General features: G+C 36.5%; 1 protein-coding gene across 4 annotated transcripts in view; it reads left to right on the forward strand.

Moving 5' to 3' along the window:
- The window catches only part of LOC113533440 (ERC protein 2), a 213,545-nt gene that overhangs the window by 25,632 nt on the left and 165,031 nt on the right, over window positions 1-22,882 (forward strand). For 2 of the 4 annotated variants that reach the window (XM_053236363.1, XM_053236365.1), the window contains exons 3-4: window positions 7,363-7,470; window positions 8,139-8,306. In XM_053236363.1, the coding sequence (XP_053092338.1) occupies window positions 7,363-7,470; window positions 8,139-8,306 (276 nt within the window). Of the gene's footprint in view, window positions 1-3,648; window positions 3,805-7,362; window positions 7,471-8,138; window positions 8,307-22,882 lie in introns of all 4 variants that reach the window. The other 2 variants (XM_053236366.1, XM_053236364.1) reach the window with 2 other exon arrangements.

A 22,882-nucleotide genomic window follows, 5' to 3' on the forward strand; every position in this document is an offset into this window, starting at 1 on the left:
GAATGGGTGCATATGTATCAGTGACATTTGTAAGACTAGTTAACTAGGAATGAGTATTCTAGACAGTTTGATGTTTTAAATTTTTTCCTTTTGAGCAAATTAACATTGTGGCTTAACTTCTAATCCTGAAAGTTGTTCAAATTTCCCAACCCTTAAGGCATCTACACAGGCCTTATGTTCATGAAAATCTGCATTCCTCAGCTTTTGAGTATTTATTGTACTCACTAGTACACTCATTATACTCTTATGCAAATGTCTTACACACCAAGGTGGGTTAAATTTAGGGATCATTTATACAGACACATTCATATTGGTGTATTTGTGCTATAATGGATGACTTTATGTTTTGTATAATAGATTATTGTTACTTCTAAAAATTGCCTGCTGTTGGATCTTAGTAGGAACACTGATCATTTTTACTAAGTGCCTGAGTGTTATCATCACTTACAAATAGATATTAGCTTTGCTATGTTAGTCTGTTGAACTGTGGCGTTAGAACTGCAAATTTGTAAGAATTTGCACAAGACATTTTAGGAGGAGTCAGATGAAATCCAGCAACAGTGAGCTCATGTGTTTGAATTCTAACAAACTTTGTATGAAATCATACTTGCTGAACATACAAGTTGCTGAGAGTAGAAACTGGACTAGGTGTGAATCATAGGCTGAAGGTAAGCTTGTGGAATATATTGGTATGATGATGCAAACCAAAACTGTGACTGAAAAATGGCACATTCACAAATAAACGTACAAATTTGAAAACAGATCATTTCTGTAGGTCTGTCCGTTATGTATATGTATATGTCGATGTATATGTGACGGCCTGGGAAAACCCTTGGTAGTTTTTTTTTTTTAACTTTTCTACTATAGACATTTATAATTACACACCTGAACTGAAATGTGTTTCTCTCTTGCACATATCTCAATCACAAGTGAAGTTATAGAATTTTAAAAAGGAGAAATTTCATTTTTTAGGATTTTTAGGAGCATCGTTGACATTTTGACAGCCAGTGTCTGATTACAACCTGAACTGATTCTGCTTGTGTAGCTATCCGGCTTGATCAAAGCCTGATGGTGTAAGGAAACACAATTAAAAAACAATGCTTTTTGGTGAAATATATTTTTGGTTTCCTTTTTGAAATTTGAGAAGAAAAAAAAAATTTGGCCAAAACCAGATTTTTTTTTTTTTTTGTCTGTCTTCCAGAATTCAACACAGAGACATATGACTGGTTTTCCTGGGCGGCTGCACATACACATACATGTCTTAACTTTTTATTGCTATTCTAAACTGTATAAGACAGGAAGCAGTATGAGCTGTCTTCATGTAGGACAGCTATAGAGCTGCATCACCTGCCACACTGTGGCTTGATATTAAAACTGACCAGCCAGAATTTGTATTTGCTTTGGAACATGTCTCTTTGTGAACAATTGGTCTGTCTGTTCATTTTTGCATATTATGTATGTCTATACGTGTGCTGAAATACGTGTATTTTGTAATTTGTTCCAGAGCACATCGCATCCTTTCTATTTTGACCCTGATGTTATTTGGCAGGTATAGTACACATATGCTAATTATCAAAAGCTTCCATCTCTTCTACACAAGAACTCTTGTAAACTTTTTTTTTTTTAATATACAGAATGCCACTGTCATCACATCATTGCTTTGTGTCTTCATGTAAATAAGAAAATATTTGTGCTTTATTCTTTATGTCCTATATAATCTGGAGGTCTGTTTGTCGTTTAATTTTATACATGCCTTTAGATTTTGGATTCGGAGAGAATAGATCTGACATGCATCAAACATGTTAGTTAATATCAAATGCACTAAAGTAAAAATGCACTAGGAAAAAATTCACTAGGAAAAGAATGAACATTTTTAGGATGTTCACATTTTCACTTTATGTTTATTCTTGTTCTCCATTTCAATTTTTGCATTTCAGTGTTGAATTAATTTAGCAGAAGAGGCTGTACATAGTATATATACTCACTGGTCACTTTACTAGGAACACATGTACAGCTGCTCATTTGTGTAAATATCCAATCAGCCAATCATGCAGATACAGGTCAAGAGCTTTAGTTAATGTTCATATAAAACATCAGACAAAAAAAATGTGATCTCTGTGACATTAATCATGGCATAGTTGGTGGTGCCAGAAGGGCTGGTTAGAGTATTTGAGAAACTGCTAATCTCCTGGGATTTTCATGCATAACAGGCTCTACAGTTTACACAGAATGGTGCAAAAAACACAAAACATTCAGTGAGAGTAAATTCTGCTGGCAGAAATGCCTCGATGATGAGAGAAGTCAGAGAGAATGACCAGAATGGTTCGAACCTATAGGAAGTCTACAGTAATACCAATAATCTCTCTATACAGACATGCTGAGCAGAGAAGCATCTCAGAATGCACAACATGATGAACCTTGAGGCAGGTGGGCCTCAGGAGCAGAAGACCACATTGGGTTCCACTTGTATCAGCCAAGAATAGGAATCATGCTACAATAGGCACAGACCTGACTGCACAAAATAGGCAGTTGAAGACTGGGAAAATATACCTGGTCTGATGAATCTGCACTTGGTAGAGTCAGAATTTGGCATCAACGGCATGAATCCATGGACTGGACCTGCAATCAAGCATCATTTGAATGCCGCAACTTATCTGAGTGTTGTCGTTGATCACTTGCATTCTGTTTATGGCTATAATTTATCCATCTTATGATGGCTACTTCCAGACTAATAATGCATCATGTCACAATGTCACCTCAGACTGGTTTCATGAATATAACAGTGACTTCAGTGAACTTCTGTGGGCTCCACAGTCACCAGATCTGAATCCAAAAGCTCACCTTTGGGATGTGGTAGAATGAGAAATTCACAGCATGAACGTGCAGCTGACAAATCTGCAGTAATTGTGCAGCAAAATGTGATTATGTTAACATGGACCAGAATCTTAAATGAATGTTTCCAACACTTTGTGGAATCCATGGCACAAAGAATTAAGGCTGGTCTGAGAACAAGTGGGGGTCCTACTCGGTATTAGCATGGTGTTTCTAATAAAGTGGCCAGTGTGTGTATGTGCATTGGTATTTTGCTAAGAGAATAGTTGGTGCACTAGTACAGTTTTAGCATGGCTAGTCAGAAGAGCAAGTTCAGTGCATTAAACCTTTCTGAGTATCTCTCTTTTGTCTCTCTGACTATTTTGATATCACTTTTTTTTTTTGCTAATTTTTATTGAAGCTCAGAATCTCCACTCTATTTATTACATTGCATTTTCCTTACCTGTACATTACGCCATTGAGTGCCAGTCATGGATACATCAGGAACTGTAGTGATTTTGAGATACCAATGACAGATGCTTATGTATATACAGTGTAGGAAACCCCATGCAGATGATAGAGTATGAAGGCTAGTGGCCTGGAAATTTTTTTTTTTCCTACCATTTCCAACTCTGGATCTGCAGTGTCTCAGTAGTCATCCCATCTTCTTCATAGCTCCATGGCTCCATGGCTAGTTTAAGCTGACCTCTGCAAGCACTAAACCTGCCACTCGAAACTGTTCCTCCTTTAAGACCTTCAAGTAGTTTCTCACAACATTTAAGTCTTTGCTTCCTACAGCTGTGTGGCTGATGTACATTTCACACATATCCCATGTAGGACACCAAAATTTCCTCACTGGAGCGGAACATCCGTGAGCTGGAAGATGAGATCCAGATGCTGAAGACCAACAGTCTCCTGAACACGGACAACAAAGATGGGAGGCTCAAGCAGATTGACGTTTACAAGAACCACTCCAAGTTCATGAAGAGCAAGGTTAGAGTTTATCCCTCATCCAAGACAAAGATCAATCAAGAGAGTTTCGTCATTTTCCCTGGAATTGAATGAAGGTGCAGTTTGGTGGATGTAGGCTTGGGTGAATAGACATTAATGAATGAAAGAAGGAATGGATTAGTACAAGCAGTGATGCACAAAGGAACAAAGGAATATGATGGTATGAATAGATACTCAAAAACATAAATATGGATTTGATGGAGCGATAAACAGTGTACTAAAGATTGGATATGGTTCTAAATAAATTGATAACTGGACGGTTTCAGTTTGGGAACTTGGACTAAGATTAAGAATAAGATAAGATTCTGATCTTTTTTTTCCTAAAAATGAGTTAATAGGTGTGATCGAGTGTGTGATTGTGTGTATTTGGGGTGCCCTGGTGTCCCATTCAGGGTGTATCTTGCCTTATGCCCATTGTTCCCAGGATAGGAACAATGAAGGACACTTGTATGTGCTTTGATCATATTGACAGTAAGCTCTACGGCTCAATATGTTAACATATTACATAGAATCTAATAATTCAATAAATAAATGACTAAATAGATCCTTGGTTTGTCTCAGGGATGAACACATAGGTGGAGTTTGCAGTACCGGTGTTGGCTTACACCAGCAGTATCAGATGACTGAACTTCTTCTGTGGTGACCTTTGAGACTTGAGAATCAGCCCTTCTAGAATGAAAGATTAAATTACTCTAGCCTGAAAGTGTTCATGATTTATTTATAAAGCACAAAGGTTTCCAGAATTGTCATAATACCTTTAAGGGTCACTTAATTTTTATTAGGACATTATATTCTTGCATTTAATTGAATTTGATCTTGCTGATTTTTTTGATACTTTTCTTGTGATCTTTGGTCTGAAAGGATGTCTCTTGCAATGGAACTCTTTCATAGATCTGATGAAAGAAGGGAAAAAACACATAAAATTTCTCATTAAGGCATTATCCTTATTCTGCTTTTTCACTGTTGCAAAGCCAGTGCATGCACTGAGAAGTTCTTGTACACCTTTAGAGACTCTTTTTTTGTCTTTCTTTCTGTCTTTTGTGCTTGGAACATCCGTACAATGTCATTCATGCATACCTATGACTCTAAAACACACCAGACACTCCTTCATCTGTCCTATCAACCAGGGGTCCACTGCTTTCAGCGCTAGGGGCCAAGGCACTGACGAATTGTAGGAATCAAAGGTTCAGGAGCAGATAAGGGTAGCAGGTTGAATTTCGGACTGTTTCCTGTGAGCCCAGTTACCTCTCTATGGCCTCTATGTGTCTGTTTACAATGGCCTTTTGATGAGGACCAACTTGGGGTGCCATAATTTTTCACAAGCTATCACATGGACTTCTGACCCCAATCTGAAATGCACACTCTTGTGTGTGAGCAAAACATCTTGTTTGTGTTTTCATAACTCTCTTATTTCACGAGGAGAGAGATTATTTCAGAAAAATAGATGAATCTGTGTGTGCAAATCTATCTACAATACTTTGAGGAGGGACAATGACACAAGCTACTAGCTAGATACTTATGTTTTTTCCTCTAGCATGTAAACATACCTTGACATGACAACATAGTTTTCCAAGGAATTGAACACTAATGTTTATTATATTTTTGTCATAAAAAGTATGAATACATGACATTTGAATTTATGAATTGTTATTTGGTCGACGCCTTCAAATTCAGATTTCCAAAATGAATTACAGGCTTTGTCCTGGAGTAATGTTTCACATACTGTGTTTAATATTGTGCTACATGCTGCTATTATCAAAATATGGGTAACACTTTACAGTAATGAACATTAATGAGCATTACGCTTGCTCATTTGGCTGATGCCTTGATCCGAAGCGAGTTACAGTTGATACAGGAAACACAATAAGCAGTTGCGGTTTTAGGGTTTTGACCAAAAACCCAACAGTGGCAGCTTGAAGGTGCTGGGATTTAAAGCTTTGATCATTAACCTAAAGTGTTAACCACCGAGTCACTACTTATATATTACAGTAGTATGCATGAATAAACAGTTAAGCAATAAGTCTTTTAACCTTTTAACTAATCATACTAATAATAACTAACAGTATCAGTAATAAAATAACTTACTATTATTACAGTATTATTTTTTAAAGTATTGAAATGGGTGAATTATGGGTGAATTTATGAACATTAATTGTTTAGATGTTTTCATCTGGATATTTGGTACTATTGACAAATTAAAATAATAATAATGATAATAATAATAATAATAAAATTTACAATTCATAAATGCGTGAGGGTATACAATAAGCATTAACAATAACTAACCATAACTAATCATCATTGTGAATTAAAAAAGTAAAGTAAATGAAGTAGTACAAAAGGGATATATGTTTTTGAATTTTCCAAGCAGGGGTGGGAAAAAAACGATAACGCACGTAATGTAAAATTAATTAGTATTATGCATTTATGAAGTGTTACCGAATCTATATGGAAACTTACCATGTAGGGAAACTTACTGACCATTACAAAGCAGTGACACTCGAGACTCCTTCCATAAAGGTTAAGTAAATGTCTCCGAACATAAAACTTCACCACATCATTATTATACGTTCATGCGTTTTTCTTTGTTAAACAGCGCATTTTATAAAAATTATGTTTATAATTAGCCTTAGATAATGTGGAGCACCTGCCATACACCTATCAGTGAATAAGGTGTTACTATAGGAACTTATAACTTATCAGTTATAGAACTAGCACATTGATATAAAGGATTTATGTTACAGCCAGAACTACAGAGCCATGCTCTTATAGAAAATTAATCCACATCTTCTGATTTGCGAATTCAGCCATGCTGTAGTCGAAGCTCATTTATGCATTAATAAAGTTAAAAAAAAGAGGGATATATGTTTTAAACTTTACAATTAGGGACACAGAGAAGAATAATTAAGGATTATACATAGTTAGGTAATGCTTACTAGGCAACATTATTATGTTATTTGTGTAAAGGCTGATCAAGTTTACATAGCACTTACCTGTGTTAAAGTGCATTCTGATTATCTAATATTTAATACACTCTTCATCCATTTACAGTTCATTTTCATGTTATGGAATGTCCACAAAACAAGTGCCTGTTATCACTTACATTAAAGCATCTCTAAGCAGTTGTTTCCTCACTTTCTCTTGAAATTAATAAGCCAAAAAAAACAAAAAAAAACAAGAAATGACAGATAAATGTTAATTTAGGTTATTAAAATGAAAATGACATTTATAAAATACTTGCCAGTGAATAATTTATGACGTTATTTAACATCAATAAATTTGCCTCAACAAGTTGTAATCATGTAAGCAATGCTTATTTCCTTAGTTCCACATGAATTAACCCTTAAAATTGCTGAATAATACAGAAATTATGTTAGTTTTAATTACTGTCATTAGTTAATGGCTAATAGACTTAATTACTTAACTGTTAATAATGTCACTAATATAAAATATAACTGTCACTCTATTAAGTAATGTTTATTAATATACCCTTATTGTTGCCAAATTATGTATTTAGAGTTTGTCTTCTTTGTGTTTTAGGATAGGTTTAACTCACCTGTCTGTCTGGCAACTCAACAAGTGACTACTTGCTCGCTCAACCAAACATACCTGCTCCCTCAGCAACAGAAGATTTCAGACCAAATGAAAGTACTCTCTCTCTCTCTCTCTCTCTCTCTCTCTCTCTGTCTCTGTCTCTCTCTCCCTGTCTCTATCTCTCTCTCTCGGTTTAGTTTTTACTATATCCTTTTCCACATTTACAGCAAGTTATTTCTTGTTCATTCTGGACGAATAAACATGACTCGTATGCCAGTGTGTGCATCACTGGGTTTCCAGGGATACGACCATCAATTTACACCAAAATTAAAGAAGTCAAATAATATTTTGGCAGTAGAGGGAGTTGACATTTTGGCATGCATTTCATTGACAGCAGAGAAAGTGTGGAAATAGTAAAGCTAAATTTGAGTCCATTGTGCCTTACTATGTTGTTTTTAACAAAACTGAATGATGGATATCAACCAAATATTTGAATATAACAATGGCTGTGTGTTTTGGTGGCTTTCTAAGCTTTTGTTTCTCTTTGGTAGTGAGGCACTTGTGCATTATGTGTTCTTATGTGTTTAAGGGAAATCTAACTGTAATACATTAAACTACATTTTTAGCACTGACTCTCTTATTTAATACTAGCTTTTATTTATTTCTGGCATGGCAGTGCTGTAATTTGTTGTGAATTACTTGCACATTTCAGTGTGTTTTGCATGGGTTTTTATAACTCCTTTCTTCATTATTTTCCCCCTTTTGAAAATCTTTTTTCTCAGATTGATCAGCTGAAGCAGGACTTATCAAGAAAAGAGTCAGAGATGTTGGCCCTGCAGACTCAACTGGAAACTTTGACCAATCAGAATTCAGACTGTAAGCAGCACATTGAAGTCCTGAAGGAGTCCCTTTCGGCAAAGGAGCAAAGAGCGAATATCATGCAGACGGAGGTTAGTAAGTGTGTGTATGTGTGAGTGAGTACTCATTTTTTCCCAAAATACTTTAAAAATAGGAATTTACATTACTACATTCAGTAAAGGATTAATGCAAATGAATGTTGACAATTATGCCCTTAAAATTGTCTTCTCTTTAAAATTTATCACAGTACATTTTCTAATGTACATTCTTGTACACAAATTCTTGTTTTGGTGAGAGAGAGAGTGTTGCAAGCCTTTACTCTTAAAAATAGTTCATTATATCTACTTTAGGTAAAAATTAGGTAAAAAATTTGCATGGGTCATGTGATATTGTCAGACTGACACTAGATTATGTACTAAATTCATGATTTTCGTCAACCTAAGAAAGGTAAATTAGGTTGAACCAAATTAATATTTAAGAGTAAAGTGACAAAAAAACACTGCTAGGATTCAAATCTTGGTTTCCTGATTGCTAGGCAAATGTGTTATCACTATACCACTCAAGAGCTCTTACTAAAACAGTTTGGTTTAACTCAAACATGATCAAGCAAATTGTTAGCTTAGTTAGAAATACTGCCTACTCTTTTCGATTTATTGTTGTTGTTGTTGTTGTTGTTGTTATATGCATGTATTGGCTAGCTAACTGCTAGCAAGATTATGACTCACTGTGTCAGGCTTAGATAATCACCTAATTTTCAGTATAAAGTATGTTAAAACAATTGATACATGTGTGTGAGCAGGTATGGAGAGAATAAAATCCTAATAACTGAATTAATAAATATGTCTCCTTCACAATGTGAAATCACCTGATGAACAAATATGACTATACAGATTTTCCTCTTAAATATTTGAGCAGACCCAGTAGGCTGTGTTCAGTATTTCAAATAAAACAGTATTTAAAAAATTTTTTCTGTTGAATTTCCTTTTTATATTACACTTTATTTAATAAGCATCAGGATTATTTTTAGAGGGATTTTATACACTATATGGCCAAAAGTTTGTGGGCACCTGACCATCACACCCAAATGTACTTTTTGAACATCCCATTACCTATTTAGTCTCTTTGCTGTTATTATCACATCCACTCTTCTGGGAAGGCTTTCCACTAGATTTTGGAACGTATCTGTGGGGATTTGTACATTCAGCCACAAGAGCATTAGTGAAGTCAGGACCCGATGTCAAGTGAAAAGGCCTGGGGTGCTGTTGGGGTTCTAAATCATCCCAAAGATGTTCAGCGGCCACTCGAGTTCTTCCACTCCAACCTTGGCCTTGCTTTGTGCATGGTGGCATTGTCGTGCTGGAACAGGTTTAGTTCCAATGAAGAGAAAACTTAATGCTACAGCATACAAGGACATCCTACACAATTGTGTGTTTCCAGCTTTGTTGCGACAGTTTGATGAAGGCCCAAATATGTCCATATAGTGTATCTCTAATTATCAGATAGTAAGGATATTAAATTTCACCAAGGCCCCAGGTTTTGGCTCTTAAAGAAGCACACAGTGTTGCTGTACACAGTGTGACTTTGCGTATGACGGAGAGAGCTGCTGTCCACTGGACTTGTCAGTATGTTAGTGTGTAATAGATGTTATGTTAGTGTAATAGAGGTTAAACGGATATTGATGTGGTTAGACATTGCAATAGTTTGCTTGGCCGTATGACAGCCAAACAACACTTTATCCTCTAGATTTCACAGAGAAAGTGTTACAGCTTTTCAACAACAGCAGCAATTGCTATTAGTCGAGCAGCCAACAAATCTATTAATCTTCCTTAGCTAGTTTCAGGCAGACATGCCTATGTGATTTTAACTTGCCTTTTTGGAATGGCATGCTTGTGTGATTTTAGTGGACTTTTTGGGAATAGTAATTGTTTGAAACAAGTTCTAACAGTCCTACTCAGCAAATAATAGTGCTTTTTCCCTCAGACATTACTGCAGGGAACAGTACTGTACAAAATCAAGATTCCAAATTTTTACATTCTTTGCACTGTTAAAAAAAAAAGAAAAAAAGAAAAAAACATGATGGTACTCGTCCATGCAGTGGCATAGCCAGGAGTTAACTTCAGGAGGATGAAATATACTAAATAAAAATCACTGTGTGATCTGTATAGTTTTATTGCTCATGCATTTTGGGTAGATGTCCAAGAGCAACTGGAGTGGTGAATGTATGAATTTGTTATATAATCATTTAAGACATGATCTACGATGAACCAGTCTTGCCATATTTTTAATGGTAATACATTTATGACAGTTTCACTGACAGTGATTAAAATAAGATGCTAATAATAGAGGAAAAGAAGAAGCCTTTATTTGTCATATATACATTATAGCACAGTGAAATTCTTCTTTCACTTATCCCAGCTTGTTAGGAAGTTGGGGTCAGAGCTCAGGGTCAGCCATGATACAGCACCCATGGAGCAGAGAGGGTTAAGGGCCTTGCTCAAGCACTCAACAGTGGCAACTCAGGGGCTTGAACCCCCAACCTTCTGATCAGCCACCTAGAGCCTTAACCATTGAGCCACCACTTCTTTTTCTCTTCCTGCAGTAAACCTCAAGTACTTCATTGGCTGTCTCCTGAATATCTCTAAGCTCAGAGTGTAGCTAGCTGGCTAATAGTTTTCATATAGAAATGAAAAAAATGCATGATCCTGATTGGTTAATCCAGTTTCTTGTAGCAGCTGGTAGCCAATAAGATGTGATTAAACAGATTATGAGATGAGTTCCTTTCATGTTTGGGGTGGTTTAGTATGTAATGGTAATGATTTTGTTGACCTTTTATGAACATATAGCACAATTACTGGCAATTATTGTTATTTGACATTGAATAACATCTTTCTGCAATAATTGCACTATAGTGGTGTTCAGAATAGGTATAATGAGCTGTGCTATATGTGTGTTAACCATCCATGAATAAGCAATTGGAACTGAGAAATATGTCAGGGGAGTGTAATCTACACCACCGCGAACATGGTATGGTCAGTTCTGTATTTGGATTCGTAACTGGACCATGTTGTATTTTGTATTTTGCTGTCTTATTAGTATTATTAGTGTTATTAGTGTTTTCGTGAATCACTGACATTCACACGTGACAGTGTCACATGGAAGCGCCATGAATTTCCTTATTTAAAATTTATAATATGTAAAATTGCAACATTGTTTGTTCACATGCTAGTCACAGGTTTTTGTACTAATTTATCAGCTGTAATTTAACTCCTGGTGCAGTGTGAAACCAAATCCTCATCTCATATGTCCAAGTACGTATTTTCCTGCATTTTTAATGGGGAAAATATGATGACTGATTGACCAGTACAGGTTATACCTCATTAGAAAATGGACCATATAGTTCACAATTATCTGTTTCTGCATACAGCATTTTTTTTTTTAATTTTGTAAAAAAAAAAAAATTACAGAGAGATAAAAGACACATTTTGCTAAGGAGATTCACTGATGCCCCGTGAGCATATGGGGAAATGTAGCCCTTGCATTGCGAGAGAGTTTTTATTGGAACACTCTAATAGAAACCTGTGGGTAACTGCAGCAGCGCTCTGTGTCCTGTCTAACCTTATTATGCTCATTTAAGATATATTGCAAGGATGTTTGCTGACGTAAATAAATGAAAATTGATCATTTTCGAGGGAACTAAAATACTTAATACAGAACTAAATGAATTAGAAATGTTGGGATAATCCATTTCAAATGAGTATCCAGTTACTTGCACAATCATTTACATCCCTGATTCTAACCACTAAATACTGTTTTTGGAGACTTTAATTCTGGCCATTGTTCTAGGCAGGCTATTTTGTTCCAGATGACTGCTCATGTGCACTCACTCACACATTCATACACACACACACAAAGTTTTTTCACTGTCAAAAAATGAAACCTTAATTGGCTATTAGTGGCACTGTCTCTCAGTGTCTGGCTTGGATGCTGCTAAAAAGAAAGCTTGACTGAGGGCAGTTGTGCAATTTTCTGTGCTTATTAAAGCACAATGGCAAGTTGGTTAAATATTACTTTGTTTTTGCTTAACACAGGGCCTAGCATAGACCACAGTTTGTAACAGCTGAAGAAATTTTATTGTTATGAGCAAAATATGTGGCTGGACCTTGCTGGATGAAAAAAAATACTTGAGTCATGTACCTTGCCATATCATGTGTAATTTTTCAGGTTTGGTGTATGAGTTTTGCAGCTTTATGATTGCAAAGGCACTGCAAAGTTGAAGATTTAGGTCAGATGATGGAGCTGTATGAGCTGAGCATATATGTACATTGACATCATGATATCTCGTTTTTCACTGTTAGTGCTCTAAATTGTTATCTGAGGAAAGCACAGTGTGAAATAATAATATGTGGAAAGGCCATGGATAAAAATAACACATTAAAAGATCTAGATTTGCTAAAGGATTGTTGCTGAAAATGACAGTTTCTGGTTAGGAATACCATATGGTCATTATTCAGTTATCACCTTAAAATAAAAGGTATTAAGATAAAACACAATAACTAATAAAACAATATAAATAATGTTAACATTAACTGCAGTATTTTTTTACATCTGTATGAGGGAAAGAGTGGAAGCTTCAGCAAAAAAAGGTTTAATGGCTTGAATAAATTAATCGTTAGTACATATTTTTCCTAAGGTTCTTAAAATTAAATCTGTACTGTGATCATAAGAGGGTCCTTAGACATTCTTTTACTCTGGAAAGGATCAATGAATGCACAATGTTTGAGAACCCCTGGTATAGACAGATAATACAGATAAACTTAGACCTTAGCTGAAATAGAGAGGAAAGAAGGGATTATAGTTGTTTTCTGTTATGGAATAGTCTCAGCTATTTTGTTTTTGTTGTTGCTTTCCTTCTGTCACCTGATAAATGACTACACTATCAGCTGAACTCAGTGAGTGAGGAATATGACATGCTTAATTCAAGCGTGTAAGACCTTGAGCTCATATATATATATATATATATATATATATATATATATATACACATACATATATATATATATATATATAATTGTAAGTGTAATTATAATTATAATTAAAATTAAATGTAATTATTTTATAGTTGTTATATATATATATATATATATATATATATATATATATATATATATATATATAAAACAATTATACAGTAAGTACATTTAATTATATATAAGTTTCAATTATACTGATTTTAAATGTGAAACTAAATATGAAAAATTATCATGGCACTTTCTGATATTTCACAAAATATATGATGCTATATATATGATGCTATCATGCATTATATGTACCATACTTGCGTGGAATGAAAATGATATTTTTTTAAATGATATTGATATTGATCTGTATCTAGGATTCTTTCACAAAAATGACATTGACTTTTGTGGAAAAATCCACTATTTTTGTGGAAAACACAAAAAGCTTCCGTGGTGAAAAATGAATTCTAACTATTTTATTTATGACTTGAATTTAAATAGATAGATAGATAGATAGATAGATAGATAAATAAATAAATAAATAAAATTGGATACACGTTTCTGTAGAGTGCACATCTGTAATGGGGAGAAAATCCCAAAGCATTGGAGCAGATTACACTGGGCCATTATTGCATAAAATATTTGAATGCTGAGCTGTGTCAATACACCTTGCTAACGATGCACTGAGTTATAGGGGAGCACTATATGTTTTTGACTATTATTATATATACTGTATAGGCAGCAAATCTATATTATATGACCAAAAGTATGTGGACACCTGACTAATCACACCCAGATGTGCTTTTTGAATATCTCGTTCCAGGTTGAATCCGCCCCCTTTGCTGTTATAATAATCGCCACTCTTCTGGGAAGGCTTTCCAGTAGATTTTGGAGCGTGTCTGTAGGATTTGCCCATTCAGCCACAAGAGTATTAGTGAGGTCGGGTACTGATGTTGGGCGAGAGGGCGCTGTACAATGTCAGCATTCCAATTTATCCCAAAGGTGTTCAGTGGGGTTGAGATCAGGGCTCTGTGCAGGCCACTTGAGTTCTTCTACTCCAAACTTGGTAAACCTTTCTTTATAGATCTCACTTTATGTACAGGGGCATTGTTATGCTGGAACATGTTTAGGCCCCTTAGTTCCAATGAAGGAAAATCTTAATGCTGCAGCGTACAAAGACATTCTGGACAATTGTTTGCTTCCATCTTTGTGGCAACAGTTGGGAAGGAACCACATATGGATGTGAAATCATGTGTCCATATACCTTTGACCATATTGTGCAAGTGGTATAATATTTAGTTTTCGCTGAAGCTATTTCAACAACCAATCACTGATCACCATTGTTCCCAATGTCCCACCCATGCACGTCTTTGATCTTCGTTTTAAACTCCCTTCTTGGCTTGAATGACAAGTAATAAAAGTGAGGTTTCCCAAATAGTCATTACCAGTTCTTCATTTAGTCTGTTTTATCATCTGCATTTCAAGTAGATAGACATTCATTCCTACAAAATAAGTATGTTTCATTTATATACATATAAATACTGCAAAAACACTGCAAAAAATGACATCAGGTGGAAATACCTTGAATATAGTCAGATTTATCAAGTATTTCCTATTATAAGATTACAGTAAATATAAATATAAGATATATAAGATTATTGAACCTACTTCAAGTCATTTGTACTCATTTCAAGCTTGAAATAGTCTTGTTCTATTGGCAGATAATTTTACTCATTTAAAGCATTTATCTCTAAAACGAATAGAATAAGAAAACTGCAAGCTTGAAACGAGTAACAATGTCGGGAAATAGGTTTATTGATCTTATATTTGGTTCATTTTAATCTTGTAATAAGAAATACTAGATAAATGACTATATTCAAGATATTTTCACTTGCTAAGATGACATTTCTTTGCAGTGTACTTGACAGGAATGATAGAATATTGTAAATATGCAAATAGTTAGTTTGTGGTGCAATGACCAAAGGCTTCGTTCTATAAGAAATTTATATTCTATACTACTATTTCCTATTCTGTTACAATTCTATTCTATTCATTCCATATTTTCCTCATAAAATTTACTTCATGTAACATCTTTTGATATGCAGATGATAATGACAATTAAATTAATATACGAATTAGTCTCTGGCATCGTCTAGCATCTTCTTGAGCATGCCTTAGCTACTTTCCCATGGGGTGTGTACAGTCCCCATTTCTTCACTCTTATGTAAAAAGACACTGTATAACTTAAATGCATTGGCTATAAAACACGCTATAATCAAAACTGAGATAACTCATGATGTGTAATTTTTTTTTCCTTTGTTCCTTGCACAGGACACTCAGGCTAAACAGAAATAAATAATTTCTGTACCCATGACAGAATACACTATATGTATGCTTTAGCTGATATTTCAGCATGTGCATGCAGTCGGTTTGTTTTTGAATGAAACTAGAATATTATAACCGAACTTGCTGTTAGGAAGTTTGCACAGTGTTAAAAAGTTTTTACAGATAGAGGGTTTTTCAAAAGGCCAAATCTGATTGGCTGTGGTCTTTGAGGCAGTACATCCCTACAGTTAGCTGTGCTGTTTAAGAGCAGTATACTCTACAGTCTTACAGGCTGAGAAGACTCTTGATTTATATTCACAGCTGCTTTCTTTTTTTTTTCTGTGATACTTAAGTCCTGCTTGAACATTAAACAGCCATGGTCAAATCACCTTTCTGTTTTATAAGGTTATCTTGTTTAACACCATTATGACATTAGTAAAACCAGAGTCATATAATTGGTTGAAAGTTCTTGAGGAATGTTTGAATTTAAAGAGATGTCAATAAATGACGAATATATTTAGCACTGTAAAAAAAAAGGCACTCTTATTTATGTTTTCTGCAGTAGTTTGTCTGTACAAGAGTTTTCCAAGACAAATAAGGGTTACACCAAATACTGATTTGATTTTTTTTTTCACATTTACCACTATTTATAGTAATTTATTTAATATATAGAAATATTTTGTTTAATTTTTTAATTAGTAAACTAATTTAATTCAATTTATTTATTATTTTAAAATTTTGAAAGCACAGCTGTTTCACTAATTTTCTTTGTCATGTGACAGTGTCAGGAACAGATGCAAGTGCAGGTTAGAATTTTGTTAGAAAACTGGCAAACAAATCCAACATAATCATGAATCAAAACTCATAATCATGAACAGGCAAAAGGTCAGGCAATCTGTAGACTACAATATCAGGGCAACAATCCAAAAAGCAAATTATCAATACACAGAATCAAAGGCTTGGTAAGTTCAGGTAATGAACACTGAATATTACTTCAGAACGAGGCAGAGACCAGAGTCTGTTTGTAAAGGCTATGAGGGTGATAGGAAACAGGTGCTCATGATTAGTACTCAGGTGAGTGTGAACGTGCCAGTGAAGTGAGGTGCTGGGGATTGTAGTCCATGGCAGCCATGTTTGTAGGCTGCAGTGTGTTCTGAGAAGTGGAGTCCCTGATGATTTCCGGTGCTGACGTGACACTTTATACGTATCTAAGAGTTTTGCACAGTAATGTTCATATCAGAGAACCCGTAATCCCACTACAATTGCAAAGTTATTTTGTCACACAAAATGGTCCCACTTTATTCACATGGAAATTGCATGTAGGTCCTATCATAAACAAAATTCCTAATGACATCTATGCTCACATGAACAAAGTCCCACTTTATACTGACCCTTATAAACATTACACCATAAAAAAACCACCTCTTGGACACACATACACACATACACTCTTTGTTTTTAATAAAGACTGTTAGAAAGCAGTGCTGCTCTCCGGTTTTGTCCTGGTTTCCCCTCAGCGTGGTAGCTGGTTCTGTGTTCTGCGGTTCTGTGGCTTGCTCTCAAACAGGTCAGATGGAGCAGTGAGCAGTGGGAGCAGTGCGGCCCAGTGCAAAACACACACCCCGTCCAAAGAAAAGAGCCTCTGTGTTTTGGAAGCAGTGGAGTGTCCATGTGGAAAAGCAATAAAGAACAGTAACTGAGGGTAGAGAGAGGCAATGATGAGTTATTTAATGGTTTACACACAACCATTCACATCATTGACCCATTTTGCTTATTCGTACGCTCTTATACGCACATACACAAATCCACCAGAATGTGATGTTGCATTGCAGTTGAACAAGTCACTTGTATAGCGCACCTTACCTTTAAGTGCTTCATAGGTACAACAAAGCAGATTTTTTGACATGTTAGTATTGTATAATGAGGAAAAACCTTTTCTTTAAATTAAACCATTTTAGAAAATTGTTGCATTGTGTATTTCAGTGCATCCATTTTGCAATGCATCCATCTAATTTTATTAGCTATATTAGCCCCCAGGCTTATCAATACCTGAAATGAAACGTAACAAGGTCAGAGTTTGCTACTTTCTAATCAACTAGTCAAATAACCACAAAATGCATGACTGAGTCTAACTGACATACCTTGAGATTTTTTCACTCTTCCCCTCCCCCCTCTCCTGCTAGCATTCAGTCTTTGTCTCTAGCACTCTTTTCCTTTCCTCCCCCTTCTCGCCGTCTCCTCTTTATTTTTCTTTGCCCAAGGGGCTTCAGTAAATGAAGGGGGTCCACTGTGCATCACTTATGCTGTTGACATGTGGTAGCAATTTCCCCAGGTTACGTTAAGCCTACACACACACACACACACACACACACTCTCTCTCTCACGTGTGGTGTATATGGACTGTCTCACCAGGTCTGTTGTATATAAGCTTGGCCATTTGTGTGTGTGAATATGCACACATACATATCATTATTTGATTAAAGTTGAATGCAGAGTTCTTCACACTGTAAATGAAAAGGATTCTACTTGCATTCTTACCAAGAAAAAAAAACAAAAAACACAAAGTCAAGTTCTCAGAGTTTCGTTCGTCTGTCCTCATCTGTTCTATATGAGGCACATCCAGAGACCCTGGCAGGAGTGGTCTCTTTGCTTTCCCAAAGACGAGAAGAAAAGAGGGAAAGAAAAAGAGAGGGATGAGGTTAAAGTCTCCTCTTTTCCTCTTTTCATCAATCACCTAAAGGAAAACACCTTTGCACCTTGGCTGATTTAGTTCATTAAAGAGCTGAGGAATTTAGCCAAAAAAAAGGAAAAAAAAAAAAAAACCACACACAAACAGTAACAACAAACACATTTTGTGTCCATCTGGGTGTCACAGAAGGTTCTGGAGGTAGCTAAAAAAGGAAAAGAAAAAATATCTCACCCTAATTAGCTCTATTTGCTCCCATTCATCCAGCCAATGGGTTGACAGCATAATGGACACATCAACCTCAGCCTGAAAAGTGTGGTTGACCCTTGGCCTGGAGTCAGGGGTCATCCAGGATCTAAATGTTCCTCTCTGTGTGAGAGGTGTATGTTTGTCTGTGTTTCTCAGAACTTGTACTGGGGAGGGGTAGAAGTGCTTATTTTAGATGGGTAGTTACCTCTATGCTGTTTTTAGCAATTGTAAGAGGAAACTGCATTCACTTTTGTCAATTCCGCTACTTTGCTGTTGTATATCTTATCCAATGACAGACCATTTTTTCTTAACCTTCTTGACCTCGGGTTAATGTACAAACAACTGCCTTCTGGGCTTTATTGATTGTGCACATAAAGATGATGGGGAGGCATGCATACATGTTTTTATGTGATAACTTTATACCTGTACACATTTAATATCTAATTACATAAAACTCTCTTTAATACAATCTGGTTCTGAAACATTAATTTTGCTATGAGTCTCTCATAGCAACAACACCATCATCTGTTACATATAAATATCAGGGCCACAGAGACAGCCACTGCTGGCTGTGTATTTTCTTAGGACCTATGGGTATCAATCCTTGGACTTGATCCTGAAACACAGAATGTTTGTCATGTGTTTGTTTGATGTTAATTTCTGCATGTCTGAAAGGAATTTCTGTTTGTGTTAGGGAAAAAGACAGCCTGTCTGCTTCCCACTATAGTCATATGATCTGTGTAGGTACAGGATGCAGGCTTGTGTAATGAAAATTTACAGCGTAAAAATCTTACCTTTGATTAATCCTCCTGCTACCTGTCATTGTTTGAAGACGGAAACTGTCGAGTCGTAAAAATGTCAGGAGCAGATGAAGATTAGGAGCAGGATGTGAGGGGGGAAGCATTTGGGAGCGGGCAGGAAAAATAATCAAGCGCCGAGCGGCTCATACCAATTTGAAGCATGTCCCATCGCCGTGCTCCGAGCTGGGTGATAATGATGATTAATGGCAGATAGGATGCTGTGAGTGAGACTGTGTGTATGTGAAGGTGGAAAATATGACCAAGAAGTGAGCGCTAAATGGCTCCCTGTAGAGCAATGGAAGCCCTGTGATCAGTTCAGACAGCATTTAATTTTTTTTTTTTTTTTTTTTTTACTGCAGGTGAGGTCATTGTTGCTGCAAAGTAATGACACTGATGGGCTTTATTTTTAATAGTGTGTATTGTGAAATATTACCCAAACAAATAAATGAATCAGCCAGAGTCTATTAAAAGGTTCTCAGGATATATAAATGTAGGGCTGTTTAGAAATACATTTGTGTGTCTGGCAGTATGAATGTTATTTTTTTTTAAATTGAAGACTAAAATAAGCAGTGCATGTATATTCATGTGTGTGTGAGAAGTAGGAACCAACCAAGGAACCTCAATGTTGCCATGTATAAAATACACTCTTACTATGGGAAAAAAGGTGATGCATAACCTCTTTTGTTGAACAGATCTTAGGAAGGAAAACTCTGACTGCATATTCAACATTCTTGGAGAAGGTGGAGCAGGTGCTTGAGAGGGGACCTGCTACTGCCTCCATACAGCTTGGTGGTTAAGCCATTGACTTGCTGCTTGGAAGGTTGTGAGTTCAAATCCTAGCCTTGCCAAGCTGACTCTGCTGGGCCCTTGATCAAGGCCCATAACTCACACCTGCTCAGTTGTATCAAATGTAATAAAAGTAATGTCCTTTCACTTCCGTACGTTGCTCTGGATATGCCACAAGGTAGTTGATGCCAAATCACCTTGTGCCAAGCTTCAGTGATTGGTTTTGTGATTGATTCATCAAACTTGAAGTGTTTTGAACACTCAGGTAAAGAGAGTGCCAGAGCAGTCAACTGATCATCACAACTTTGTGGTGACTTGGATGCATCACACAGGGCACTGGCAGGATTTAGCTGGTGAACCCAGGAGAGGCTTCCAGGTAACTTTTGAGCATCTGGCATGAAAAGACATTGTACTGACTGAGGTTGGACACATTGAGTCTGGAAGGGAAATGTTCAAGTCTTCAATTATAGAGGCAGCTGCAAGCTGTGGACATTCTAGTAATCCTAGAGTATGCTGGTACAAGCCAGTGGTGAGAATGGCCAATAGGTTGAAGAATGAAATCTTCAGAGTAATGTTCATTTTCACCACCCAGACTTGCAGTGGATTCTGATCTTATCCCTGGAACATGGGATGCAAGGCAAAAATACATAATGGATGGGATTCCAGTCCATCTCAGGGTGCCGGTCATATTTACACACTGTGTGAATGATACACAGAGCAATTTGTTGTTGCCAGTCCACCTACTGGCATGTTTTTGGGAAGTGGGTGGAAACTGGAGGACCTGGAGGAAACCCACACAGGCAAGGAGAGAACAAGCAAAACTGCACACAGCCGTTAACTCGAGCTCAAGTTCATACCAGGGCCCCTGGAACTGTGAGATGTTAACACTACCCGCTGTGCCACCATGCTGCCTTTACCCTGATTCAGTAGAACCTGATTCAGTTGATTCAGGTGGGAACCAGTAGGGCTGTAGCAAAAACAGTTGCCTTTAAGAAGTGAATGCTTAGGCCAAAAGTGAACGCTTAGGCATGAGAGGAGTTCACCTTTGACACGTGGCCAAAGATGATAGTAAACTGTTCTGTGCCTCAGGGGGGATAGACAAGACCATGGACAGTCTCTCCTGAGCAAAAGTATACAAGCTGTGGGTAGTGACTCAAACAGTGGATCAGCCCTTGACTATTACAAACTTTGTGAGGAGTCATGGCGGTATGCGTATCCAGTCTACATGTGTTTTATGGACTTGGAGAAGGCCTATGATTACGTGTCTTAACATCTGTAATGGGAGGTATTGAAGGAGTATGGTGTATCTTAGTTGCCACTTTCTTGCTATTCACTATCTGTATGAGTGGAGTGAGAGTTGTGTCTGGTTTGGTGACAATTCAAAACTGTTTAAGGTGGGTGCCAAACAGGAAGGTGTGTATTTTCTTAACAAGGAAACCGTTGACTTATAATTGGCCTTCACCTGTGAAATACTGAAACAGTTCCCATTTTCTGGAAAAAAACACTTCGGTTGAACTTTCATTGAAGAGTCTGAATCAGTCTGAAGGACAGTGAAAACGAAGACTAAGGAGCAGTCTAAGGAAGTTACAGATAAGGTAATAGATTTTCACAACTTGGTGTAAAATTAAGAATTGGTGTAAAAATATATCTAAGAGGTTGGACATCCCAGTAAACACTGTTGGATCAATAGTGAGGAAGTGAAAGGTGCATCACATCACCCAAGCACTAACTAGACAAGTCCCTTCCTCAAAACTCAGCACAAAAACAAGACAGAGACTGGTGAGGGAGGCAACAGTGAGGCCAACAGTCACTCTGAAGGAGTAACAGAGTACAGTGGCTGAGAGTGGTGTGAAGGTGCACCAGAGAATCATTTCAGGAGCTCTACATAATGGAGGACTGTATGGAAATGTGGCTAGAAGGAAACCATCGCTCAAAAAGAGCCATTTGAGAATGACCCAGCGAAGATGTGATTTTTGTTGTCATGAGACCAAGATCGAGATACTGTATTTACTGTAAATTTCAAAGCGATGTGTATGGTGCACACTTACACAGGCCATACCTCAGTTAACACTATCCCTACAGTGAAATAAGGTGGTGGCTGCATTATGTCCTGGGGATGTTTTTCATCCACAGAACCTGGACTTCTTGTCAAAATTGAAGGTTTGGAACAGTTTGAGCAAAATACAGGGGGATAGTACAAGAGAAGCTATTTCATTATGCTGAAGAAAAAGCTTGAGAGAATCTTCACCTTTCAGCAGGACAATAGTCCCAAGCGCAAGGCCAAAGCATTGTGGAAGAGGTTTAAAAAAAAAAAAAAAAAAAACGTGAATGTTCTACAGTGGTTAAGTCCAGATCTGAATCCCACTGAGAATCTGTGGCACTGTTTAAATGAGTCTGCAAGGAAGAATGGGTGAGAAGCTGGTAGGAACTTGTTATTGCAGCATTGGTGGTTCTACCAATTACTATTCTGAAGGGGTTGAATAATTATGCAAGCACCATTTTTCAATTTAGATTTTTTTTTAAAGATCTGCTGACTAATATTTTTTTTGACTTAAAAATTACTTTAAGAGCCATATTGGTTTGCAGTAAAAATACTGGCTGGAACAATCTGAGCAAGTATAATCCAGATGAATTTGATGACTTTTAAGGGGTTTGAATATTTTTGAAAGGCACTGTAATGATATGTGTTCATTGATTGCAAGACAGAGTGGGTTTACATATACATAATATTCTGATAACCGCAATAAAACTATGTTGGCGAATAAATTGATACAGGATACTTGATAACAGGATACCTGAAATATAAT

Source organism: Pangasianodon hypophthalmus, chromosome 8 (assembly GCF_027358585.1).
Source record: "Pangasianodon hypophthalmus isolate fPanHyp1 chromosome 8, fPanHyp1.pri, whole genome shotgun sequence".
Lineage (NCBI taxonomy): Eukaryota > Metazoa > Chordata > Actinopteri > Siluriformes > Pangasiidae > Pangasianodon > Pangasianodon hypophthalmus.